This window comes from Hipposideros armiger, unplaced genomic scaffold, assembly GCF_001890085.2.
Source record: "Hipposideros armiger isolate ML-2016 unplaced genomic scaffold, ASM189008v1 scaffold_723, whole genome shotgun sequence".
Classification (NCBI taxonomy): Eukaryota; Metazoa; Chordata; class Mammalia; order Chiroptera; family Hipposideridae; genus Hipposideros; species Hipposideros armiger.
This window is the reverse complement of record NW_017732073.1, coordinates 773,243-795,063: the sequence shown is the minus strand read 5'-3', so window position 1 is coordinate 795,063 and position 21,821 is coordinate 773,243. Positions and strand designations below refer to the sequence as shown.

Sequence of the window (21,821 nt, the reverse complement as noted above, 5' to 3'; positions counted from 1 at the left end):
ACTAATATTCTTATAACCATGTGTATGTGAAACTTTTAACATCTTTCACGATGCATCTTTTTTAAAATGTAGATATAGTGCTGCCCTTCTGATTACTACAAAGGGGTTCTCATACTCCCTTAAATGCAATCAATCAGATAATATACAAGATTTGTATAATTTCTATCAGGTAGAGATAATGTAAAAATGATATCATATCAATAAATTTTGAACACATTTCTATAAATCTGTGGAAGATGTAGGAACTCAGTTCATAATCCTTACCTACATTTCCAGAGTTTTCTCTCTTGGATGTAGTGGGAATCGCAATTAGTATTTATGAAGAAATTGTGTCTTACAGAGGGGTTAGGTGCTTAATTTAGTGCATTTCTGTTTTTGGTGTTATTTTTAAATAGATTTTCTGAAAAACACATAGATGCTGTTTTTATTATAATAAAATTTCTTTAAAACACCACTATCCTGAGGATAGTAAGAGAAATCCTCAAGGGAAGCAACACTTAGGAAAGAAAGTACTGCAGCAGGTGATGAAACCAGAAACTTAGAACTTTGAGGGCTAACAGCAGGTTGCACAGGGAGCAATAAAAGAGCTGTGATTCAAAGAAGGAATAATGAACTTCTTATGGCAGTAAATTATGGAATTGGAAGTTCGTAGTTCTTTCATATTCAGAACATCAAGTATAAACTTTTTTTAGTTTAAGAATGACTTCTATTTTTCAAAAATTATAATAATCAAATTCTCCCAGAGAACAGATCTAGAGAGGGAACATTTATCTCATTTTCTAAGGTTTGTATTACTTTGACCAAAATCAGACAGAAATGATGCCTGAAAGAAACATTGCATACCAACATTACTTATAAAAACAGATGTGAAAATTATAAACAAAATCTTAGCAATATAAATCACATAATAGCTAAAATCATAATGCATTCTAAGTAGAGTTAATCTTAGGAAAGCAAGTTTGAGTGAATGTGAAAAATATCAATTAATGTAATCCACTGTATTAAAGAAAAGGATAATACGATTGTTTTTTTAAAGCTTTCATGTTTCTTCCATTGTCTTTATTCACATTTTAAATATGCTAGATGACCCAGTAGATGTGCTAATATGATTGTCTTATAAATGCATCAGCATTTCCGATAAAATTAAATACCCATTTGCAAAACATCTCTTATCAAAATAAGAATAGGGGGAAGATCTTGAACCTGATAATCAGAATGCACAATGGATGCCCACTGTCACACTTTTTTAAACAATCTGAAACCTGAAGGAATCTCAGAAACCTAATACTGAGTATAAAAAGCAAATCACAAAAGAACACATAGGTTACTTATAATCACTATACTGTAAATTGCTAAGGGAGTATACCTTCAATATCTTCACCACAAAAAAGAAATGATAGTTGTGTGATGTGTTGTAGGTATTAGCTAATGCTGTGGTGGGAATCATTTTGCAGTCTATGTAACTGTACCAAGTCAATACGTTGTGCAGCTTAAATTTACTCAGTGCAATATGTCAAATATATATCAATAAAGCTGCAAAAAAGAATACATATGTAAGTGTAGTGTAAGCCCTGACAGTTTGCTTTTCTTTTTGTGATGCAAGTGCTCAGTTTCAGCTTTGATTACTGAGACATTCACTTCAAAGAGGCATCCGCTTCAGAGAAGGGCATTTCTAATTAAACACATTGCCAGCCTCGCACTAGATAAAGAGCCAGGCAGCCTCTCCACACTGAGGCTCCTTTGTTTTAGAGATCTTAGTTGATTTTGATAACTGACCACTTGGATTACTTGTTTTTTTGTCTTCCCGTGCTTTAAATAGCTGCTGTTATGTTTTAAATTCAACAGTAAAGGGTGAGCCAGTGAAGCCTTGGCCCCTACCCTCAACCCCAGTAAAAGCAGAACCTCAGGCCCATTCATGCTCTTTCTCTTTACTCATGACTTCACTTCGTGCTTCCCCGCTCCACGCCCCCCCCCCACCATGTGCCTCATACACTTCAGAGCATGTAAGTAAATGGACACTTGTTTCCTAAAAGTTTCCAAATTGTCATTGCTGAAGGGTGTCTTGTAGTCATAATAAGAACCACAAGGGCTGGCCCTAACATTGGTTTGAAAAGGAAATACATCTGTAGAAAACTCACTAGAACTCAGGTGAGCGCCCCCAGGCATTTCTAATGGACAGCATTGCTACCCATAGACTGAGACCAGCGACAAACAATAAGATACCAGTTATATAAAGCTAAAAAACAATCATAATGTGAAGGAACTAGTTGTTAAATCTATAAAAAGAAGGGAAAAGACCAGGCACCAAGAGGGACCCCCCTAGGCCACAACATCCCCTTTGAAAGAGAAAAGAAAAAAAAAATTTACATACGCACACACAGGCAGTCACAAGCAGGCTTTGTTTGCCACCCAAAACCCTGTTGGGACCTGGGAAATGATCCCCTTACCTCTTTAGTTCTTTTCTAGGTCAAATAATTCAGACAACACACAGCAGATTAACAGGAGAAAATTTTAAAAGAGAAAATAATATGTGTGCATGAGGAATTCACATCAGCACGAAAATTCCCAAGACAGCGAGGCAACATTGGATATATACAACAGTTTGGACAAAGAAAAAAAGAGGAGGTATGGGGTATGAAATTTTGGGAGTGAGAATGGGTGATCTATAGCTAGTCGAGGAAGAACAGAACATATACAGCAGGCAAAGTATTTCTGGGCAGCTCAGAAACGGTGGGACACAGGAGGGTATCTAAGCTGACATGTTTGGAGTCTCCCTAACTAATGCTCGGGCGAAAATTCTTAAGGTGATTATGACAAGATGCCCTTCCTAAAGCAGGTTTTTATTATCTGAATCTTTTTAAGAAAAAAGGGAAGTAAAATTTCTTCTTGAGTTTTTCGGGCTTTAATCGATTTCAGTTTGAAATAGCCTGCGTGCCAGCATAGCTCCCAACCCCCATGACCCCAGCAACCCTCACCAGGACTGTGTACACCTACAGCCTTGGGGTGTACACAGTCACTGAGGACCCCTACAATCCTGTAGCAGACAAAACAGACTTATGTCAGAAACTGTAAGGAGTCAAAAAAGGTGAGTCTATATTTACAAAGAAGTCAATTCATCAAAAGGATATAACGATTGTAAATGTAAATGCACCCATTGAGGCCTCTATATTAAGCCCATATTAACAGATCTGAAGGCAAAAACAGATATCAATAGAGCAACAGTAGGTAACTTCAGTACCCCACTTTAAACAACGGATCTATCACCTAGACAGAAAATCAATAAGACAATATTAGAGGTGAACTACACTTTAGAGTAAATGGACCTAAAAGACATGCTGTATTTTGCCATGTATAATAAGCACTTTTTTGCCCAAATTTGTGAGGGAAAAATAAGAATGCACATTATACATGGCTAGTACAAAAAAATTAAAACAAAATATGTTTTCCCTGAGAGTTTGGGTAAAAAATGTGGGTGTGCATTATACACAGCAAAATGCAGCCTACAGAATATTCTGCTCAACGGCAACAGGATTTACATATTTGTTCAGCATGCACCAAAGAGGATACTTCATGTGTTAAATCACAAAACAAGCCTTAACAAATTTAAGGAGTTTGAAATCATGTCAAATATTTGTTTTCTGACTAAAACATTATGAAACTAGAAATCTGTAGTCAGAATAAAATTGGAAAATTGAACAATATATAGAAATTAAACCACACAGTCCTGAACAACCAATTTATCATGGAAGAAATCAAGAAGGGAATCCTGGGACCGGCCGAGTGGCTCATTGGTTAAGAGTTGACTTGGGAACACGAGCTCTGAGCAGCAGGGCCGCCGGCTCCAGTCCCACATGGGCCAGTGACGCTGTGCCCTCTATAGCTAAGATGACACACAACAGCTTGACCTGGTGCTAGGCTGCCATGAATTGCCGGCGATGGCGTAGGCTGCAATGGAGCTGCAGTGGGCTGCCGTAAGCTACCGTGAGCAGCCAGCAGCCTGTGTAAACAGCTGTGAGCTGCCATGAGTGGCCATCCAATGGCCAACAAGCCATCTGCCTCAGCCAGGAAGAGCACAATGATCACAATACCAACATGGGCCAGTGAAACGACGTCCTTCACAACTAGACTGAAGAACAAAAGGACAGCATCTTATTTGTTCCCCTTGCCCGATTCCCCAACACTTTTCTCTCCCCCAATTCCCCAATAAAAGCTTTTAAAAAAAAAAGAGGGGAATCAAAACAAATATTTTGAGACAAACAAAATGGAACCAAAACATACCAAAACTTATGAGATGCAGCAAAAACAGTTCCTAGAGGAAGTTTATAAAGTGAAATGCCTACATTTAAATAAATAAATAAATCTCAAGGAACTAACCTCAAGGAACTAGAAAAAAAGAACAGACTAAGCCCAAAGTTAACAAAAATAATGAAATAACAAAGACCAGAAGGACAATAGAAAAGATCAATGGAATTAAGAGCTTTTTTTTTTAAAGGTAAAGAAATTTGCAAACCTTTAGTTAGACTGAGAGAGAGAGAGAGAGAGAGAGAGAGAGAGAGGGAGGGAGGGAGGGAGGGAGAGGGAGAGAAAAGATGCAAATAAAATCAGAAATAAAGCAGGAAACATTACAACAAATACCACAGAAATAAAAAGGAACATAAGAGACAACTCTGAACAATTATATCCCTATTAATTGGACAACCTAGAAGAAACTGATAAATTCTTAGAAACATAAAACCTACTAGGATTTAATCATGGGAAAACAGAAAATCTGAATAGATCTACAATTACAAAGAAATTGAATAAGCAAAAATTCCCCAGCAAAGAAAACCCAGGACCAGATGGTTTTACTGGTGAATTCTACAAATATTTAAAAGAAAAACAATGCCAATTTTTTTCAAACTCTTCCCCAAAAAATTGAAAATTGTTTTATAAGGCCAGTATTACCCATATACCAAAGCCAGACAAGAACAATACAAGAAAGGAAAATTGCAGGCCAAAATCACTGCTGAGCCAAGGTGTAAAAATCTTCAGTGAAATACTAGCAAACAGAATTCAACATCATATTAAAATGATTATGCACTATGATCAAGTGTGATTTATCCCTTAGGGTGCAAGGATGGTTAAAAATAAGTAAATAAATTTGATACACCACATTATCAAAATGAAGGATACAAATCATATGATCATCTCAATAGATGTAGAAAAAAGCATATAACAAAATTCAACATCCTTCATGATAAAAACTCTCAACAAATTAAGTGTAGAAGAAATGTACCTCAACGTAATTGGAACCATCTATGACAAGCCCATAGCTCACATCATACTTAACAATGAAAACTAAAAAATTTTCTTGTAAGATTGGGAACAAGACTAGGGTTTTCACTCTCTTTACTTCTATCATCGTATTATCAGAAGCCCTTACCAGAGCAATTAGGCAAGAAAAATAATTAAAAGTGATACATATTGGAAAAGAAAAATAAAATCACCTGTACTTGCTCTTGGCATGATCTTACATACAGAAAATATTAAAGCCCCCACAAAAAAAGCTATTAGAACTAATAACACACTTAGTATAAGTTGCAGGATACAAAATTAATATAAAAATTTAGTTGTATTTCTAAACAGAACAGATTATATTTTTAAAAATTTAGAAACAATCCATTTTAGCAAAACAGTAAAAACAATAAATACTTAGGAATAAACTTAACCAAGAAAGTGAAAGACTTATACACTGAAAACTATAAATATTGACAGAAAAATTGAAAAACATACAAATAAATGGAAAAAAATCTCATGTTCATGGATTAGAAGCATTAATGTTGTTAATATACAACCCAAAGCAATCTACTGATTCAGTGTAATCAAAATTCCAATAGCATTTTTCACAAAAATGAAACAAACATCCTAAAATGTGTAAAGAAACACAAAAGACGCAATAACCAAAGCAATTTTTAGTAAGAAGAACAAGCTGTGGACATTGCACTTCTTGATTTTAAATTATATGAGTATAGTAATAAAAATTTATGGTATTGGCATAAAAACTTATCAATTATCTGTTTGACTGAAAATAGTCAATGAAACAGATCCAATCATCAAAAATAGATCAATGGAAAAGAATAGGGAGCCCAGAAATAAGCCCATGCGTATATGGTCAATTAATTTTTGATAAAGGAGCCAAGAACACACAATTGGGAAAGAATAGTTTCTTCAATAAATGTTGTTGACAAAACTGGATATCCACATGTAAAAGAATGAAATTGGATCCCTATATTACGCTGTACACACACGCAAAAATAATACTCGAGATGGACTAAAGTCTTAAATGTAAGACCCGAAACTGAAATACTCCTAGAAAAAAAAAGAAAAAATCAAAAACCATAAGGGAATACTTCTTGACATTGGTCTTGCGATAATTTTTTTGGGTGTGATAAAAACACAGACAATAAAGCAAAAATAAACAAATGGGATGATACCAAAGTAAAAAGCTTCTGTATAGCCAAGGAAATAATCAACAAAATGAAAATGCAACCTATAGAATGGGAGAGAATATTTGCACGCACTATATATTTAATAAGGGCTGTATATCTAAAATATATAAGGAACTTATATAATTTAATAGCAACACACACACACACACACAAATAGTCCAACTAATAATGGTCAAAGGGACTAAATAGACATTTCTCCAAAAATGATATGCAAATAATCAACAGATACATTAAAGGTGCTTAACATTACTAATCATCATGGAATACAAAGCAAAACCACAATGAAATATCACCTCACACCTGTTATTATGTCTATTTTCAAACAGATAACAAGTGCCCGCAAGGATATGAAGCAAAGGTAACATTTGTGCAGTGGTGGTGGGAATGTAAACTGGCACAACCATTACGGTAAACGATATGGAGGTTCCTCAAAAAATTAAAAATAGAATTATATGTTCCAGATATGCCACTTGTAGGTATATATATTTTATATATATATATATATATATATATATATATATATATATATATATATATAATATAATATACATATACATATACATATAGGGCCGGCCGAGTGGCGCGATGGTTAGGAACTGGCTTCAGACGCCAGAGAGCCCGGGTTCGGATCCCACATATGAGGGCCAGTGACACTGCCCTCCACAGCTAAGATGCTGAACAACAGCTCAACCTGGAGCTGGGCTGCCGTGAGTCGCTGGCGACGACGGCATAGACTGCAGCCCCTGTGGCAGTGGGTTGCCATGAGCTACCGTATGTAGCCAGCAGCCAGCATGAGCGGCCAGCAGCCGCAGTGAGTGGCCACCCAGAAGCCGGCGACTGATCTGCCTCACCGGGGAAGAGTGCAATGATGGTGCCAACTTGGGCCAGTGAAGCAACGTCCTCCACAACTAGACTGAAGAACAAAACGACAGCAACTTGTCTGTTCCCCTTCCCCCAATTCCCCAGCACTGTTCCCATCCCTCCAATTCCCCAATAAAAATCTTAAAATATATATATATATATATATATATATATATATATATATATATGTATGTATGTATGTATGTATGTATGTGTATATATATACACACACACAAAAGAAATGAAATTAGTATCTAGAAGAGATGCCTGCACCCTCATGTTCATTGCAGCATTATACTCAGTTGCTGAAGTATGAAACCAACCTAAGCGTTGAAAGACTGAAGACTAGACAAAGAAAATTGATATATATGTACAATGGAATATTATTCAGCCTTAAAAAAAGGATAGCATACTATTTGCCACAGCATAGGTGAACTTTGAGCACACTGTGATGAAGTCCAATACTGCAACAAACCAGACCAAGAAAGACAGATATTGGTTATATTTGGAATCTTAAAGAAAGAAGTCAAATTTATAGAAACAGAGTAAAATTGTGGTTGCCAGGGATTGGGGGCTGAAGGAAATGGGAGGTGTTGGTTAAAGAGCACAAGCCTTCAATTACAAGTTGAATAAGTTCTGAGAATCTGATGTATAGTGTGATGACTATAGTTAATATACCACATTATATACTTGAAATTTGCTAAGAGAGATTTTAAATGTTTTCAGCACATACACACATATACACACAAAGGTAACTGGGTGAGGTGATGGATTATTAATTAATTTGTGATAATCATTTCACAATGTACTTATATATCAAATCATCATATTGTATGCTTTAAATATCAACAATTTCAATTGTCAATTATACCTCAAAAAACTTCCCCCACAAAAACTAGCCAGGATAGAAACCAGGCTACCAGTCTTATTCAGGATAAAAAAATTAGAATTATTTAACCAGCTCTTCCTAAAATGTATATAGCACTGATGATTGGAAAACTAGATATTAAAAAAAGAAAGGAATAGAATTAGCCTTAAAAAGAAAACAACTGACACATTGTTTATTATTGTGTTCTCCTTTCAAGCTGTGTCAATAGACTTACTTTTGTTTTCAGTAATGCCTTCAGTAATACCATTGTATGTTTTGTTTTGTTTTAAATTGTTTGTATTTTTATTCCTTTTTTGTATGTGTTTCACTTTAGGTTTATTGAATAAACAGGGTCCTAAAAGAAACAAGTATGTGTGAGAAAAATAATGTGATGCGCAAAAATAACAATAATATGAAAATATCCATGTAGGTAATAGTTTGGACTGCAGAAAAATCCTCATAAGAATATATGTGTGTGTGTGTGTGTGTGTGTGTGTGTATATATATATCTATATAGATATATAGATATATAGATATATAGATATATATCTATATAGATATATAGATATATATCTATATAGATATAGATATAGATATATAGATATATAGATATATTTTTTTTCCGAAAAAAAGAAGCTGATCCTTTGGCCTTCTAGCCCAAAATGAAACAAAACAAAACTTTATTGGATTGTTATTTTATTTTATTTTTAATTTCCTATGTCTGATTCTACTCCAGGTTCTACACATATTTTTAACTAGTTTTTCTGGCTTCTAGGATAACATAAGCAAACATAGATATTGGGTTGTTGGAAAAGTCATGACGTATTTTGTCTATGTTTTTCAAAGGTCATTTATTTATATAAAGAACAAAGATCAATCAATGATATATTGCCCATTTTGCTCGATATCCTTTTGCCATCTTTCAGTGAGCTTCATAATTCCTCGTTCATAGAAGGACCTGTCTTTATTTGCAATAAACTGAACAAGGTGCTGATTTACAGTTTCATTTCAATTGAATGTTCTACCACCCAAGGAGTTTTGAGGAGAGGGAAACAAGTGGAAGTCTGACTGTGCAAGTTCAGGCGAGTATGTTGGGTGTGGCAACACATCCCATTCAAGCTCCAATAATTTTTGATGGGTGATCATACTTGTGTGTGGTTTGGCATTGTTGCGATGGAACACAACTCCTTTACAATTAACAAGCTGTGGACGTTTCTGGATGATGGATTTGTTTAAACTGTCCAATTGCTGAGAGTACACATTCAAATTGATTGTTTGGTTCCTTGGTAGGATCCTGAAAAACACGACACCTTTAAAATCCCACCACACTGAGAGCATAATCTTCCTCTGATGAATGTCTGCTTTAGATGTCGTTTGAGACAAATCATCATGTTGGGACCAAGACCGTTTGTGCACCACATTGTTGTAAACAATCCACTTCTCATCACCAGTTATCAGTTATTTTTTAAAAAAAGGATCATGTTCTTCATGTTTAATGAGCAATTTTTTTTTTAAGCTGAGCTATCCTGCCAACTGTTGGTAGGTCAGCGGCAGTGGCAGCTCAGCTTGGGCTGGGAATTGAACTGGCGACCCTTTTGCTCAGAGCTCGCATTCTTGAGCGGGCTCTTAACCAACTGAGCCACTTGACTGGCCCTTAATTAGCATATTGCCGATGTTTATACGCGCCGTCAAATGAACTTCTTTGAGTTCATGTGGAACCCAAATATTGAGCTTGTTTGCATATCCCAGCTTCTTCAGGTGGTTGTGAATACTTGAATGATGGATATTCAATGTTTCTGCAATCTCTCGTGTCGTGTAATGTGGGTTTGACTCAATTAATGCCTTCATTTTGTCGTCACCAACCTCAGTGGGCCTCCCTGACCGAGGAGCATCCTTGAGATCAAAATTACCAGCACAGAATTTCGTGAACAATCATTGGCACTGACATTCTTGGAGAGCATTGTCACCATAAACTTTTTGCAACTTTTCACAAGCTTGATGTGCGTTCTTCCCTTTATGGAAGTAAAACAGTAAAACCTGGCAAAAATGCACAATTTGGGGTTCCATCTTCAACTTGTAAAATCTCCAAAATTCAACCAAATTGCTCATTTTTTTTTAGAATGAAGCTAAAACTGTCAGCTGTCAAATGACATAGCAATTACATAGATGTGAATGACTCTAGTACTTCCAAAAATGTACTAGTGCCATCTGTTGTAAACATGCGTCATGACTTTTACAACAACCCACTGTGGATTATGGAAAAGGTATAGGAAAAATATATGTAGACCAGTAAGCATACAAAAATTAATTTCCTATTGGTTTGACAACCTGTGATGGGTTTTACCATGACATACTGATTTTATTGCATGTCATTGTGGTCATAGCATGTATTCGACATGTAATTTGTATCAAAAAGACTCCCGTCTTATCATTTTACATAGCAACAGCTATCTATTAATCACATAGCTTTACATGGAATCATGGTAACTATAATACAGAACCATCTCAGCAGCATGACTCTTAGTTTGGGAACTGAGTTTTAAGTGTATTGTGTTGATGTTTATAGAAGAATCAGAACTAATAAAATAAGTATTTGGCATTAATTACACTCTTCTCTTTAGTCCCATAGTGCTTTATTCTTAATTTAAGAACTTAATTCATTCTGTTTTGATTTAGCGCAATTTCTATTCAAGCTCATCACCTCTACCTATGAGTTTCTTTTGTAGTATCCTGTCTCCTTCACCTTTTATATCCCATAGCTATTAATAATTGTTCATGTATTGAACAGTCACAATTCAAAAGAATAAAGATTTTCTTTTTTTTAGAGTGTGCTTTTTACATTTCTTTCAGAGACTTGGTACAACTGTACAAAAGTGAAGATGACTTGGAGATTTCAAAGGCGATTGAGACTCAGTGGACATCTTTGGGTCTAGAAGACGTACAGTTTGTAAATTACTCAGTGCTGCTTAATCTGCCAGGCCCTTCTCCCAGCTCTGTGACTCTCAGCAGCAGTGGCCAGTGCTTTCATCCTAATGGCCAGCCTTGCAGTGAAGCCAGAAAGCATAGCAGCCAAGATCTGCTCTACTCATACGCAGCCTATTCTGCCAAAGGAACTCTCGAGGTAATATGACCATTTGTCTCTGTCATTTACAGTGAAATGGAATTAGAAAACAACAGCTTTCATCTAAATTGAACTAACTGGCAAGATGCAACACATACAGGTCACCATTAAATGTTCTCAGTGTGGAAGTGCCAGGAGAGGAAGGGAGATTTGGATCCCCTGACCCTTTCCTCGTCATATTTTGAAAGTGAAAACATGTTAGAAGAATTTAATTCAAAAGTGTTGAATGTGTGACTGAGTCATTCACATTTTGCTTAGTTCATATAGTGCATGTTCATTTCATTCTTTGGTTTTGAAAAGGCCCATTTTAATACGTAGATTGATATGGACAGAAATAGAAATGGAGATGGTTGTGTTTTGAAGCTGTGCACACATGCAAGAAATAGAGTGGGAAATTGATGTGATTATTCACACATTTAAGATTTGAACTATAGTGCTGCCGCTGTCTTAATGGAAAACACATGAGCTAGGGCCCAGGTGTGGATTATTGCTTTACTATTTTCTGGGTTGTTCTTTTTAAGGTGTGGTGTTTTGGGTTGTTTTTTAGTTTGTTTGTTTTGATTTTTTGTTTTTGTTTTTTTTTGGCATTGTGGTTAAGTGCATGGCTTACCCATTGTTACTTACCCATTTAGTGCTAAGTTTCCTCATCTCTGTAATGTGGATAGTAATAGTTCCAACATGATAAGGTTGTTGTGAGAGTTGAATTAATTAATATATGTATATTTGGGAGTACAAAGCATAGCCCTTGGTAAGGTCAGTCCCAGTTACTGTAGATACAATATATAATTGGCCACTGGTTTTTTTACATAGCAAGTTATTTATTTAAAGTATCAATTTAATAAGCAGTTTTGGTCTTCTATAAGACTGTAGATTACCTCATTTAATACAAATGAGATAATGTTATGCTTCTGATTGTTGTTAATTACTGGCACAGATTTGTAAGAATCTAACTTCTTATTAACTCTGATTAATATATTAAATATTTAAAACATTTAAAGTTACTTTGCAGAAATACATGCTTATTCCTAATATATACAGAGGGTGCCACTATTTTGGGGGGTATGAGGTGTGGAGAGGCAATTTATGGGTGGTTCAGCATAATTTGTGCTCTGTGGTTGTATTATTCTCTGATTTAGCAAAAGTCCTACATACCAACAGCACCACCTTGAAAAGCCTATCACTAATTAAAAGTTAATATAATATTAAATATCTGCAGTATTTCTAATATAGGACTCTTATAATTTGATTTGATTAATATATACTATTTATGGTAGACAATAAAGGAAATACACCCATGTATTAATAAAAATAGAGGGAAGAAACTGCATGCTTTCTTTTATTCAGAAGCTTTGGTCTCAAGTCAAGGTTCTGAAGTTACCCAACCTATATTCTCTGAAAGTCCCAACCCTGCGGAAGCCCACATATGTCCAGCCTTCTCTGATTCCAGTTGATTGAAGTCCAGCACAGCCATCTCCTCCACTACACAGAAGTATGTCCAAAGCACAAAACAACAAAAATTCCCAGAGCTTGAGTGGGTTCTTGGAACCACCCTCATTTATTTGGTTTTCAAATTTCTGTGATGAAAATTCATGATTCCTTAATTAAGGTGATATGGAAAACCCGTGACACTACAACTTGCTTCCCTGTTTCATCAGTGTGACCCTCTTTAATAATCTGCTGGGCCCATTGAATTTTTTTTTTAATGTGCCTATGTGACCATACCTCTGAGAGTTTCCTACACATTTATCTTTATCAGTTATAACTGTTTAAATTTTCTTTGTTTCATCTAAAAGAAAGCCAAGGTCTACTACTGAATCATAAAATTACCTTATTGTCCATGAAGTGATAATTCATTTGAGATCCTGCTACCATTTATAAATGCTATAAAACTACTCTTTTAAATAAATAAGTGTTAAAACAGACTTAAAGCATAGCTATGAAACAAGAGAATTAAAGTTAGCTGTAGATGTAGAAATATACTCCATATTTGAAATATTAGGTCTAAATAACAAGGGCAATGTTAAAGGAGCTAAACTGCAGTTATGGATAAAACAAACTCCTGTATCTGAAGCATATAACTTGAGAAGTTAACAAGGCAAATTTGATGAAGACATTGACAATAGCTATTTTTAGAATTATATTTATAATTTAAATTTATTATGATAATTACATATTAATTTGAATATCTATTCAATATTAATATATAATAAGTTATTGATATTGATTTTTAAACCCTAGTTATAATAGTATTATTGATTTTCAAAAGCAAATTATAGGTGACTATCATATGCATATAGAATAATTGAACATATTTTATATACATGTTTTAGACAGATGTATTATTGAAACTCACATATTCTAATTAATAGGATACTGGTGATTTTTCTGTATCCATTCAGATCATTCCCTAATTCAAATCAAGCTGGAGAGGGTGCTGCTGCTGATTCAGGCATACCTAATTTTTTATTTTGAGTACATTGTGTTTGCATGAATTTCTATCAGGCAAAGCCATTAACAAGTCCTTAAATTATTCCAGCCTGACTGCCAGCAAAGTGCCCCTCTACTTTTGCTTTTGACAAGGTTATTTGTAGAAGAGGAGTGCCCCTTTTCTTTTAAGAGCTGTCATGTCCATTCATCATATGACCGTTTTGTATAAGCTTCCAATTTTTGCTTTCTGGTAACAGTCTAAGCAGCATTTGTGATATCTGAGATCTACTTTGAAAACCTACTTAGTGCCAGCTTGATGGATGGTGTACTTTGCAACTTCTTTGTAATTCACTGTGCACTGGAAAGGTGACATTGTTTACCCCATCATAATGACAGTTGGGTCAGTAAAAGGGTCCTAGGGAGAGTTGTCCTGTCAGATGCACAATACATATTAAAATGGATACATAAATATTTTAGTATGAGTGAGGTTAGCTTTGGGGAATAAACAGTAATTTATATTTTTATTAAAAGGTAACTATCAACTATAATATCATCATAATGTTAAAGACATTGGTACTGGGTGCTGACAATGTCGAGTCAGTTTTGTTTTGTTTTGTTTTTTTTCCTAGTCAGTTTTATAAATAGACTATATGGCTTTATGTAATCCTTGTTCTGTTATTTCTTTTGTCCTTTGTGAAATCCAGACAGATGCAGAAACACAAAGGGAGCAATTGATATTTAATATAGGTTTGGTCAGATTGGGTTATTTATGTTAATATTTTTGAACAGGGGATGTGTTTTTATTCCTATACTTTTTATGGATTTTAGAGTTTTCTTTCTGTTAAGAATTATTTAGTGCCTTAATGACAAGCAAAATAATGTGATTTTATGGAGAAATTTGTTTGCACCAACTCATTAACTGTAGATAAAATATTGTTATCAACACGTTTATCACCACTCCTTTCCTCAGAGAGCGGAGACTAGCGCCTTCCTTATCAGTTGCAACTGTGGATTGGTCACTTCAGTTCTGTAAGCCTGTATGTTCTTATTTGTGTTAGAAGAATAATAATAGTACCTCAAATGGTTGTCATGGGGAAGAAATGATATAAACCATGTAAAGTGCCTGGCACTTAGAAAGCACTCAATAAATGTTAGCTATTGTCATTGTTATTATTTGGTGTAAAATAGACACATTTAAATGGGAGAAATTAAGAAAATATCAGAGCTATATATCATAAGATTTGGAATTACAAACGTTTACTTTATTGTTGGAATATAATCCTCCTGTCTTCTAACATGGCAAATATTAATCACTGGAGAGGAAAATGCCTTGATAAGTATGAATAAATAATAAACTATATATAACTCCCTATCATATTTTAATTGAAAACTGAAAGCTCAACGAAACTAGGAATGAACTATTTTATTTTTCATTGCAGAATGACAAATTGCATCATGTTGGACCTCAAGAGCACTGTCTTTTTTTTTTTTGTAAAATATCAAGATGCAGTTTAACATATGAAATCTGAAACTGTATCAAATATTATGTTTACAACATCTTAAAGAGAAAAAACTATAACTACTGCATATTATCTTTGAATAACAACATCAAATGTCTATTTTCTTATGGCTCGGAAAACTTTGTGCTTCCTTTAATTTTAATATTCTCAAACAAAAGCAGATTTACCAGTGTTAGGGCAAAGGGACAGCTATATGCATTTGGCTCTGAAGGATTCCTGTTATTGATAAAAATATCAGAAAGCTAAAGGGGTGGAATGGAATTGCATTATCGTCGGGGTATGAAGATGAAGCTACTGTCTCATCAACAGAGAAATGAGAGCTTGGAGCAGTTTTTCAGTGTTGAAAATAACTTTGCATTTTATTTGTCTCCTTTTTTTTCCTTTCGGGATCCATCTTTTCATCAACACTGAACAATTGTGAGGTAAATGGCTATGGACAGTTGTATATAAACTTATTTTTTTTAATTACATAAAATCCCTTTGCCCAATATGACTTTCTATTTTTGATTTCATCAACTCTGTGCACTAACTGTATTAACAAAACAATTCCATATTTCTGCTTTTTTTTGAGGATAATATTCATAGGAGACTATATATATATATATATATATATATATATATATATATATATATATATATATATATATATATATTCCTGTATTTAAAATTTAGACAGAAGCATTTTCAAATAAAGAGGTAATCTATTACAACATGTTGTCCATAGTTAAAGATTTGTTAGAGAGATTACATCTTCTACCTGGGAAAGAGAAAAAAAGCTTATTTTATAAAATAAAAGTTTTAAAATAAGCATAGATAAATTCAACTAAGTGGGTAAAGTGCAATGGACCTTTTTTCCCTCTCCATTTAGAAAACACATAGCGTTTTTAGTGAGAAAGTGTTTAACTGTAGACTTCTAATTTGACTAAAATTATTTGTAAAGTTTCTGGGTTGACATAATTACATGTTATTTGACAGAAAATTCTGTGTCAGCCCTTTTATTTTTACATTTGTTATGATTTAAGGCATACCACTTATAAAGTTAAGTGGTAATGCAACTTTCTTAGCAGATTTAATTTATACTTTAATTTCCATAAAATGCCAGTATTTGAATATTTAGTTTACAAATAAAAATTACTGCACTTCAGAGCTAGAGAGATCTGTGCAAAAGTAGGTCCTTAGGTTTATGCACTATTTTGATACACTGATTAATTTCAAAAGAAGCAGAATCCTGTGATGTTACACTCACTGCCTCCAGGAAGAACTCTCCTGAAGAAATTTTCAACTCCTTCGATATCCTTATATTAATAAGCTAAGTATCACTTATTAAATAAAGTGCTCTATGATTATTAATATTTTTCCCTATATTTTAATTTGAAACTTAATAATACAGAATTTAGCCATCTGGGCCTCACAAATATAATAGGGGACATTCAACATTCAGCAAATATATAATGAGTGCCTTTTGTATTGTCAATCACGGGGAACAAAATGGTTAATAAGAAAAGCTTTGGACACTGCCCGCATGTGTCTAACAGGAGAAACTGGCAGTTAGGTAAGCAATTACAAAACAGTTCTGCTATGAACACTGGCGAGTTATTTAACTATCTTGAACTTCAGTTTCCTCATCTAAAAAGTGGGTAGATATATCTACCAAATATGAATTTCTGAAGGTAGACTAAGAAAAAACTATACTATATCCATCATAATATGTCTAGCACAGAGAACATAAATGTTTAAGTATTGGGTTTCTTTTTCCTTTATATAATTTCATGTCTTGTCCAATTTAGTCCATTTAATATACACTTGCACATGTACTTGGACACAAACGCGCGCGCGCGCACACACACACACACACACACACACACACACACACACACACACACGGGCCCTATATTAAATGTCCAGTTTTCTAACAGTTGGAGTTCCCTCTGAGCCTTCTCTTTCCCATACCTCTCCCTTGCTGTTGCCTACCTCTTGCCTTCCACTGCTTTTTGGCTTTTTCCACATTGTCAAGGCCTAGGCAAAAACTTCAACCTATATCTCTAATGCATACCTATTTCTGTTTTCAGCCACGTAGTGAAGCCCTGAATAATGCATTTTCCTACCACGTTAAAGCCCAGGTGCAAGTATCTCAGTGGCATGCTGGATTGGCTCAGGCCAGCTTCTCTCCGCTAGTGAGTTGATTCTGTGAATCTTTCTAACTCTGGTCTGATATTTAAACCACAGAAATTGTCAAATACTACACATCAGCATTTTTGTTTGTTTGTTTGCTTTGTTTTTTTTTGTTTTTTTTTGTCCCAGAGATTAGTTTTGCTAGCATACAACTTCATAGCACTCAGCCCTCAGCCAGAGATTGGTATGCTAGTTACAGCATGGTCTCCATATCCGGGTGGGTTGGACAGGACCAAGAATGATGTTGCTGGGTAGGACATAAGAATGCATTCCAGTTTCTTTCTGAAAGGGAAAGTTCCATGGTCAGACAGTTTACCTTCTAGACAGAGTTAATGGAAGACCAAGAAGTACATTCAAGCATTTCCTCAAATTATCTGTCAGACATATACTTTTCTAAGATATATCTGGCTCCTGGAACATTTTGCAAAGTATCAGCTGAACTACCATTCTTGTCCTCAAATAACTGGGACATATCCACCAGCTCCCTGTCTAGACTTTCAAGAGATTGACCCCGTTTCCCCCTTGCCCCCCAGCCTCACCCAGGAGAGATAACTGAGTCATCCCAGGATGCTTATCTTGGGAGCAGTTAATCAGCACTGCCACTGTTATCAATGTTTTTGAAAGAGTCTTATTTCTAATTTACTATAGGGTAGCAGAGTAAATAGGGTAAACATAGGGCAAGTGATAGTTACAGGCATTCTCGTAATCAGCCATTGCCGATATGCATGGAAATATAAATGGAGTAAGATTAATCACTATTACACTCATTTATTATATACTAATTTTGAGAAAGAATAATCTGGATCCAATTTCTCTATACTTCTTTTGCTTCTAGGATGTGTAGACCAAATGGGGCTAAATCTTTTCAATCTATAAGCATTCACCTTTTTGTCTAAACATTCTTTTTGGTAAAAGCTGACTAACCAAACAATACACTATCGCCTCTTTCAGCTACACATCCACCAGCTAACTGTTACTTCCATGGAGTACCACCTAACTCTTGCTCAAATTGATTAATAAGTTTCCTAAAATTCCCTTCTCATCTAATCCCCACCCCTATACAGAAATCAATAACTTCTTATTTCAGAATCCAGTAGTCATGTTTTACATCTTAACATATTCAATATCTATGTTCATTTAATAGAGGCCTTCCTTCTCTTAGGGAGTTTGCATTCCCCTAAGCCTACAAAATTCCCCCAGTTTAGTGCTTGGCTCATTATTTGGATGTGATCCCCTTAGCAATGCCTTTCTTGACTTCCTTATTAATGTAATTCTGCATCACTCTCTATTATTCCTTTTTTTATTGTAATTAAGGCATAGCATAATTGGAAATCTTCTGAACTGTTAATGCCTTTATTTACTTTTTATTGGCAACACCCCACAAGATAAAGTAAGCACAGAAGGTCTTTCTTTTTTTTTTTTTTGTAACTCACTTCCCTCCATACCTTCAGAAACTAAAATATAATCTGAACCATTTTGTTGGAGAAAAAATAAAAAATAAAAAATTCTATCTTTAATACCCTCTCTTCCTTGGACTTGCACAATTCTGTTTTCTCCAGGTTTTTCTCCTATCTCTATACATGTATGTTATGATTTCTTTTTTTTTTTTTAAGATACAGTTACAGCTTTTAAAGTGACTTTAATATAAATGGCTAACAGGACAGATACTCTGGCTGATTGTTATTTTTAAATGTTGGCCAAATAATACAAGTGAGTATATAAATATCCTCTATTTGTTAATTTGGGACAACTTAAAGATATCTTTCTTCCTGACAATCTGAATTTTTATAATCTTGTATGCAATCTTATTCTAAACATACATGATTTTGTCTATTGACTTTGGAGACTATAGAATTAAAATATGGAAATATAATTCTGACAGAACTGCACTTTGGTTAAATTTCTATACCACAATCATTTTAACTTAATTGTATTATCATTTAGATGGATGTGTGTAATATGTTAGGTGATAAAACATCTTGCAAATATGTTAATTACCGCATGCCAAGACAAGTAACAACTCTGGCTTACCTTTGTTATTCTGCTATCAAAACATGGTTTAATATGTCATTGTAGTTAATATTTTTTCAGCAAGTGTGTATATTACAATAAAAAAATGATAAATTGACAAGCCACCCCTTTATCTGCTTGTTTAAACCAGACCAAAAGAAAAAAAGGATTGTGTTTCTCATGCTTAATGCTGAATTCAATTCGGCTGCACTATTCTCGTACACTTGTGGTGGGTTGGGAGTCTATTTTAACTGATTAGTACTTGTGCTGTCCCAGTAATTGAATATTGTAAATAACAAAATACTAGTTTAAACATTAGTTATTTAATTGAATAATTCTTTAATATTAAAATATTAAAATTTTTGTATATCTCCCTGTTTATGCTAATCTCAAATTGGTCTTGATTAGCTAGACCATTGTTACAAGGAGTTTGAAAAAGTCTGATTGATTAGTGATATCGACCACAGGAGTGGGAGGACATGGCATTGGTTTTCATGTTTCAATGCATTGTGGTTTTCATGATAATGTCCATGATGACAAGCCCTTGAACGAACCTGAAAAAGAAGTACTGATAAAATTCTAACGATCGCTGAATTTTGAGTTCTTCATAAACACTAATATGCTCACCCTTGTTAGAAAGGACAAAGGTAAATATGGGAGATCATTTGACTTTATGTGTTTTTAAGAAGTAAAACAATTTATTTTGAACAATATTCAAAAGCTAGGTTATATAAGATAGTAAATGTCTAAAGTAAAACTTGTATTGAGATGAATGGTACTACTGATTATGTGTTTTGTCAGTATGAGAAATTCTTGGGTTTACCATTTCTAATTTTGAGTAGAAAATTACTGTTTTAGTCAAAGCAGGTTTTTCAAACATTCTGTAAATTCAAAATGTGTCTTAGAGAGGAACTAGGAGGATTCAGTGATTGATTTGGTTGAAAATGTCAAGTCTGAAAAAATTTCAAAGCATCTATCATTTCATAAGCAAGAATATTTTTTGCTACTTTGAGGTAGAAGGGAAACGTGGGTCTGGATTGTTTCTCACCGTGGAGCCCCAGGCCACCCACACGTAGATGACCCCAACGACACTTCTTTGACCTAGTTACTTTCTACTATTGTCCTATTTATTTTATTTAACTGACTATAGGAAACGATGATTCTATTAATTCCTGTCTTCTGTTGCTTCTGCTCAGGATATTTATTCATTTTTGTGTGGAATCAGAACCACTGATTTAATAAAATGTCACTTTTTAATATTTTGATTTTTAGCCACTCCTAATTGGTTTATGATTCCCTATAATCACATATTTTATCATACATAGAAGATACTTGTATTTTAAGGCTTCATATTCATTTCCAAAGTGTGTTCATCCTCCTCAGCTATTTCTATATGGCCTGCCACTCTCTGTTGCAATCCCAAAACTTTTCTTTTTAACAAAATATGAAATAATTGGCTTTCTGTCTGAATTGTTGCTGTTGTTTTAAGTTCTTTGTTCCTACTTTAAAATTAGCATACAGAATTTAAATAAAAATTAGTGTGGGGACTTTTGTATATGTCTCTCTGGTAAAACTAATAATAATAATATAATAATAATAATAATAATAATAATAATAATAATAATAATAATAATGTGTACAACAAAGTAGAACTAGTTTCATTTCACTCTGCACCTCTCCCGTTACTCTCTCCTATGTGTCAGGCAAGCCCACAATAGAAAAAATGGTGCACATGAAGTGAATAGTTCAACAGGTACCTAAGTTCCTGCTCATTTGACATTTCCCAAAGGGAGTAGTCAGATGTGACTTAATCCTTGGTATTTGGATGTAAATTAAACATAGTACTCCAACCAGCTGAGTGGATGATTTTCTAGTGTGACAGAATACACACAATAAAAAGAGGTTCATTGTAGCACCAAGAATGTGTGGAAAGAAATGGCTTGACATTTTATTATATCATTATATATTGATTCGTGTCTAAGAAAAATTCAATGTGCTTTCTTGCAGCTGTGATTTTCAGCTTTCTTGAGGGTAAGTAGGAAAGACTTTCAGAAAGGCTCTGGTTCAGAGGCATCCTTTGAAGGCAGTAGATACATTTTTATTATCAACTGTCAAACCATCAGAACTTTGAGACTTCTGTAATTACTGATTTTTAATGCAAAACCTCAAAGGACATGATGGGATTTGCTTAATTTGGATAACAATAGAGAATCTTTGAATGGCTCTAGCCTGAGGATGGTTTGATTGTAGTTGAACCTTAAGGAAATTAATCTTGCAGTGTTTTATAAAGTGATTCAAATCCCAGAAATATAAATGTAGAATATAATAAACTCAGTGGTTTGCTAGAGTCATGA

General features: G+C 34.4%; 1 protein-coding gene across 1 annotated transcript in view; it reads left to right on the top strand.

Annotated features, from left to right (window-relative positions):
• The window catches only part of NAALADL2 (N-acetylated alpha-linked acidic dipeptidase like 2), a gene marked incomplete at its 5' end in the record, with an annotated part of 708,847 nt that overhangs the window by 145,682 nt on the left and 541,344 nt on the right, over positions 1-21,821 (top strand). Inside the window, one exon of the mRNA XM_019627205.1 lies at positions 11,068-11,338. Within this exon, the coding sequence (XP_019482750.1) occupies positions 11,068-11,338 (271 nt within the window). The remainder of the gene's footprint in view (positions 1-11,067; positions 11,339-21,821) is intronic.